The sequence below is a fragment of the Macaca fascicularis genome, chromosome 15 (assembly GCF_037993035.2).
Source record: "Macaca fascicularis isolate 582-1 chromosome 15, T2T-MFA8v1.1".
In the NCBI taxonomy this organism is placed as follows: domain Eukaryota; kingdom Metazoa; phylum Chordata; class Mammalia; order Primates; family Cercopithecidae; genus Macaca; species Macaca fascicularis.
The window spans coordinates 13,723,238-13,729,237 of record NC_088389.1 but is presented as its reverse complement, the minus strand read 5'-3'; the positions used below and the strand labels follow the sequence as shown (position 1 = coordinate 13,729,237).

The window sequence follows — 6,000 nt, the reverse complement described above, 5'->3', positions numbered from 1 at the left end:
TGGACCTGCTGGGTTCAAGCGATCCTTCCACCTCAGCCACCCGAGTAACAGGGACTTAGGTATGTGTCACCAAGCCCAGCTAACATTTAACATTTTTTGTAGAGATGAGGTCTCCCTATGTTACCCAGGCTGGTCTTGAACTCCTGAGCTCAAGTAATCCTTCCACCTCAGCCTCTCAAAGTGCTGGGATTACCGGCATGAGCCACTGCACCCAGCCTGAGCACCTGGGTTTCTGTAGGGCTTTAACTACTACCGCTGTCATCCAGCCAGGCCCTGGTCCCTGCGCTGGCTCTCCCTCCTCCCAAGCAGGATGCTCAGCACAGTCTGGTCAACTCTGAGCCGCCCACTATGGGCCCCTCACTGCTGTCCACTCTGAATTGGTCCTCAAGGTTGGGACATTCTGCTCCCAAGTCTACACAAGTTCCCTGCAACTGTGCCCACCTCCTCTGCAGAATGAGCTCCCCAAGCCAGCAAGTCCATCCTCATCTGAAGACTTCCTGGGGCCCGGGGCTCAGCCTGGGCAGGGGCTTCAGGAGAAAGCAGGAGTGGATGGAGTATGCTTAGAGGCAAGAGAGAGATTTGGGAGCTGGAAGGCACTCGGCCCTGCTCAGGGTTCCTCTGAGCTTTCTGGGCCCTCCGAGGTTAGAACACTGTGGAAAGAAAGAAGAAAAAGAGACCCCACTCCTGCCTCATCCCTGCTGGCCCCGGGGGGAGGGCTGCCTCATCCTCCCTGCTCTTTCCTCTACCCCAGGGCCCCAGCACCGCGTGTCATTCCTTCCTCCATCCTTCACTCATTCACAGAGATTTGCTGGGTAACTACCACACCTCAGGCGGTCTTGTAGGTTATGGAGACGCCTCTGCCCTCTGGGAGGGTGTTCTCCCATGGAAGAGACAAACAGGAGGCAGAAAACATAGGTGACGTTTGTGACGGATGCGAAGGAGAGAAACTAAAGCTGGAAAGGAGGATGGGAGAGGTCTCAAGAGGTGGTGATACGTTGGATGAGGTGGCCCGGGAAGGCCGTGCTGGACTTACCCTCTGGACCACCCCCCAACGCTAACCCACGGGCCTCTGTCCATTCAGGTGGAGCCTGTCACTCCAGCCTTGGCTCAGAGAAACAGCTCCGAGCAGCTCTGACCTGTCACTCCAGCAGCTCTGACCCATCACTCTGCTGAAGTCCCTTCATGGGCGCTGGTGGGCAGGGGCCCAGCTCCTCGGCGAGGGGCCTTTCCGGGCCTGCCCCGTGGGCCCTGCCCTTCTCCCAGGTCCCCTGTGCCCGCATTGGTGCGCAAGCCCATAAGCCGGGGAGCTGTCCCTCGGGCGTGCAGGCCTCCCCGCCTCTCCAGGTTGCCTGGGCCAGAACGCTTCTCCATCCCCCCTCCCTTCCTGACCCTGGGCTTGGAGGTCACCTGCCCCAGGCCGAGAGTAGGTGCCCCCACCGCTACCTGCGGCACCCTGCACAGCCCTGCCCGCCCTGCGAGAGCTGAGGCGCTCCTGTCCCGTGGGCCGCCGTGTCCTCGGCACCCCATGAATCCGTGTGGAATGAATGAATGTCTCCGGGCCGGGACTTGGCCTCATCCACATCCAATCTTCCGGGCCCTCCCCGCCGCGGCGGGGGCCGGAGCGCCAGGGCTGGATTCGGGGAGGGGGTGGCTGCCCCTCCCTGGGGCCGCGTTGAGCTGAGGGGACGCCCCTCCGGCGGGCTGGCGGGGCCGGGGTCCCGCTGGCGGAGGCCGCGGCCAGGTGGGTGCGGGGCGGGAGGTGGCGCCGGGCGCTGAGTGGCGGCTCCGGGTCCACCCCTGGCGCGCGGGTGCGGGCGGGAGGCGGGAGGCGGGAGGCGGGGAGCGCAGGGGCGGCGGCTGGCGGGAGGCAGCAGCGAGCATGTGCCGCGGAGCCCAGTAACCAGGGACGACCGCGGCCACACCGCGCCGGCGCCGGCGCCCAGCCCAGGCAGCCCCGCGCCGCGGCGCCCGGACCGCCCGGGCCTGCCCAGCGGCCGCCCCACGCCCCGAGCGCCCCGGCGCCGACAGCCGCGCAGCGCAGCGCGGGCGCCGCAGACAAAGGCGCGGCCCCGGCCCGGCCCGCCCGGCCCAGCCGCTCCCGCTGGGCGCCCCAACCGGGTCCGGCCCGGGGGGGCGGGGGCCGCGGCCGCCGAGGATGGGGAAATCCAACAGCAAGTTGAAGCCCGAAGTTGTGGAGGAGCTGACCAGGAAGACCTACTGTGAGTGCTCCGGGTCCCTGGCCCGTGCCCCGCGCCTCCCGGTCACCCCCACGCCCGCCGCCCCCGCCCCCCGGACCCGCGCGCTACCCGCTCCGCGCCGCCGCCTCCGCTCGGTCCTCCCAGCCCGGCCTCCGCCGTGGGCCTCTCGGAGGCTCCCGGGCCGCGCCCCTGCCCCCCGCCCGGCCCCATTGTTCTGGCACCCCCAGCCCGGGGAGTGCGCGCCGGTCGGCGTGCGCGGCGCCACCCCCAGGTCCGGAGGGGCAACCCCAGCCTCCTGGCGGCCCCCTCTCCGCAGAGCTGTCCCAACAGGCAGGGGCTGTTGTGAGGGCGGGGCGGTGGTCCCGGGAGGGGGCGCCCGGCTGCGCGGAGCCGACTGGCACTAGTGCGCGGGGCTGGTGATTCATGCATCACGATGCCGCCGCCGCTGCTGCTGCGAGATTGGCCTGTCGCCCCCTCCCTGGCCCCGTTCGTGTGTGGGGGGTGGCGAGACTTGGCACAGCGCCTGTCGCGCGGTGACGGCGGCGAAGGGTCCCCGGCACCCTGTGGGTTGCAGCACTTACAGGCTGGATTCTCCCTGGCTCCATCTCTGTCTGCCAGACCGGGAAATGGGTTTCTACAGCCCGGGCGATCTGGGCCGTGTGTGATCATTAGCTGTCGCGGGCTGCCCGGAGGAGGAGGGCCTGTCCTTTCTGGACGTCTCCAGATCAGTCTCAGTGTGTCTCCCTCCACTTGCCCAACTTCACAACTCTGCAGTCCCCTTGCAGCCCCAATTTCTCCATATCAGGCTTCCCCCTTCCCTGCAGCATCTCCGGAGGTGCCCTGGCATACCAGGGGTTAATGGCAATGGGTCCAGACCACCCAGGGGATGCTGAGAGGGAAGGCTTCCGCATCGGGGCCTGGAAGGACCTCTGCCTGGGTGTTTGACTTGGAAGGGGACAGTGGCTCTGGGCTTGGGTTGGAATTCAGAACCCATCCCCGGGCAGCTGCGTGGGCCCAGGCCCTCTGCACCACCCCTGGAGGCAGCAGCTTGACGGCCAGCCCCATGTGTTGATGGAGGCTGGGGAGGCAGCTCCTGGTGGTGCATTGCACAACCTCTGCTCCCCGCTTCCCCCCAACTCCATCGGTCTTCTGGGCACGTTTGCAGGTCTGTCCAAGCCCACGCTTCAGCTCCATGCCCCTCACCCCTCGTGCTTGGAACAAAGGGGGCTTTCCAGAACTGGTGCTAGTCTGCTGCGAGGTGCTGGCCCTTCTCCTGTGGAATGCTGCAGCATGGAGCTCACATCCCAGGAGCTGCTACCTGGAAGGGGTGAAGCCCCTGGGCACAGGGGCTGCTGTCACCCTCTCTCCAAGGTGGGCAGGTGGGTGGCCCATTCCAGTCTGGCTGCTGTTTTGTGATATTCGCTGGGGCCTCCTTCAAGCTAAGTCCAGATGTGGCCCACAGCTGCCAGCAGGTGGACTTCCTGGGTCCCTGTGCCGGGGGAGAGTGAGGACACAGTGGGTTTCATCGGGAGTGGTGGGCATGGGCTGCATGGGATGCCTCCATCATGGTGGGACAGGGGAGTGAAGCCAGGTTTCCTGCTCATGGAGCATGTCACTTGCCAAGCTCTTGGCATCGTTAGCACCTCGACTCCGCCACAACTGCTCTACCAGGCTGGGTGCTGCTGCGATCTCTATTTACAGATGGGGAAACTAAGGCTCAGAGGGGCAAAGTGGCATTCCCATGATCCCACAGCTAGTGACCAGACAGTGCCAGGACTCAAATTCCGGTCTGTCCTGCTCCAAGGCTAGTGAGAGACCTCAGAGCTCATGCCAAGAGCTCTTCTGGGCCAGGCACAGTGGCTCACGCCTGTAATCCCAGCACTTTGGGAGGCTGAGGCGAGTGGACCAGCCTGAACAACAAGGGGAAACCCCTGACTCTACTAAAAATACACAATTAGCTGGGCATGGTGGCGCATGCCTGTAATCCCAGCTACTCGGGAGGCTGAGGCAGGAGAATCACTTGAACCCGGGAGGCGGAGGTTGTGGTGAGGCGAGATTGCTCCAAGAGGGAACCTCCATCTCCAAAAAAAAAAAAAAAAAAAAAGCTCTTCTGGATGTGTCTTTTTCTGGCTTTTGTTAGAAGCCCATGATGGTGGATTCTAAATGAGAAGGGCCTGGGGTGATCATTCTGTCCGGCCCCCTCCTCTGGGCAGATCTGTCAACTTTGAGAGAAGTTGAGTCAACAAAGCTTTGTTAGGAACTGGCCCTTGCGGTGCTAGGCTGGGCTATTTTTAAAGGCCTTCGGAGACGTGGAACAGTTTTGGGCAGGGAGAGAGTTGGCCTGGGGACTTTTCCTCTGTAGAAGCCCTTATTAGGGGTGGGCTGTTGGAGGTGGCGGTGGGTTCGTTGGCCTCCGGTCTGCCTCCTGCGCTGACGTCAGCTCCCTGGTGCAGGCCCTTGTGTGTGGAGCTCACAGCTGTGTTCTCCCCGTGTGTTGGGCTTTAGTAGGTCCACAGAATGAAAAGTCTCCCAACACAGCAAGCAGAGAAAGCCTCCAGCTTGTTCTCCGGCCCCAGATGGGCTTCCTTCTAATGGGGAGTGGAGCCATCTGCTCTTTGTTCTGGGGGATTCTGTGTATGAGGTCAAGAGAAGCGCCCCAGGAAGGACTCTCAAATGTCAGAATTTCCTGGTTGATTAATAAACATGAAGGTACCTGGGCTGTCCTCCCAGATTTCCGATTCTTTGGGTCTGGCTGGGGCCCAGGAATTTGCATCCTTGATGTGTGTTTGTGTTGCAAACTGTGGTCCTGGGGAGCCCCGATTGAAGACCACAGTTCTGGTGTATGCTGGGGGTCCTAGCCCACCTCGTGCATAGCTGGCCACAGTGCCGGGGGGCCTAGAGGGGAGCCATGGGTCCACGTCCGAGTCGGTGCTCAGCGGTGTCCTTGGTGGGCGTCTCTGACTCTGTCTGTGGTGGTCTGTGTGTGTGAGGAAGCAGGAGTGTCTAAAGGCCCCAACAGTGTGGCCCTCACTGGACACACTGGGATTCCACCTGGCTCAAATCGTAACCCAAACCCTAACCCAATCCTCAGCCTTCCACCAGCAATAGGTTAGGGAGAGGTGGACGGGGGTCACCCTGCAGCCAAGACAGACAGTGGCAGTCAGCATTGTGGGCGGCCCACTTCCTCTGAGGTCTGGCCCACTCTCTTCCAATCTGCTGATGAGGCTGTTGGCATCCCTGTGTGTCCTGGCTGTGGGATGGGCCGGTCCCCTCACCTACCTGAGCCTCAGTTTCCTCATCTGCAAAATAGATGTGCTCATGGTACCTGAACTGAGAGGATGTGAGAAGTCAACGGGGTCATGTGCAGCGTGGGACCTGATATGTGGCGTGGGGTATGTGGTCAGTAAATGCCAGTAAATGCCAGTGATCGTATTAATGCTTATTTGTTGTTGTTTTGGAGACAGGGTCTGGCTGTGTTGACCTGACTGGAGTGCAATGGTGCAATCATGGCTCACTTAAACCTTGACCTCCTGGGCCCAAGCAATCCTCCTGCCTCAGTCTCCCCAGTAGCTGGGACCACGGCCATGATATTTATACCACACCTGGCTAATTAAAAATTTTCTTTTTGTAGAGTTAGGGTCTTGCCCTGTTGCCTGGGCTGGCTCAAACTCTTGGCCTCAAGCAATCCTCCTGCCTTGGCCAGCCAAAGTTCTGAGATCACAGGCCTGAGCCTCTGCACCCGGCCTTAATATATATCATTTTGACCGTACAATACAGCTTCCTTTTGAACTGGGCTTATGGG

At 61.9% G+C, this 6,000-nt stretch overlaps 1 protein-coding gene across 2 annotated transcripts in view; it reads left to right on the top strand.

Annotated features, from left to right (window-relative positions):
- The first annotated feature begins 1,296 nt into the window (after window positions 1-1,296).
- NCS1 (neuronal calcium sensor 1) overlaps window positions 1,297-6,000 on the top strand; it is a 66,640-nt gene continuing 61,936 nt past the window's right edge. Inside the window, exon 1 of one of the 2 annotated variants that reach the window (XM_015436328.3) lies at window positions 1,297-1,741. In XM_015436328.3, the coding sequence (XP_015291814.1) occupies window positions 1,549-1,741 (193 nt within the window). In that variant the 5' untranslated portion in view covers window positions 1,297-1,548. Of the gene's footprint in view, window positions 1,742-1,895; window positions 2,220-6,000 lie in introns of those variants that run through there. The other variant, XM_045373937.2, reaches the window with a different exon arrangement.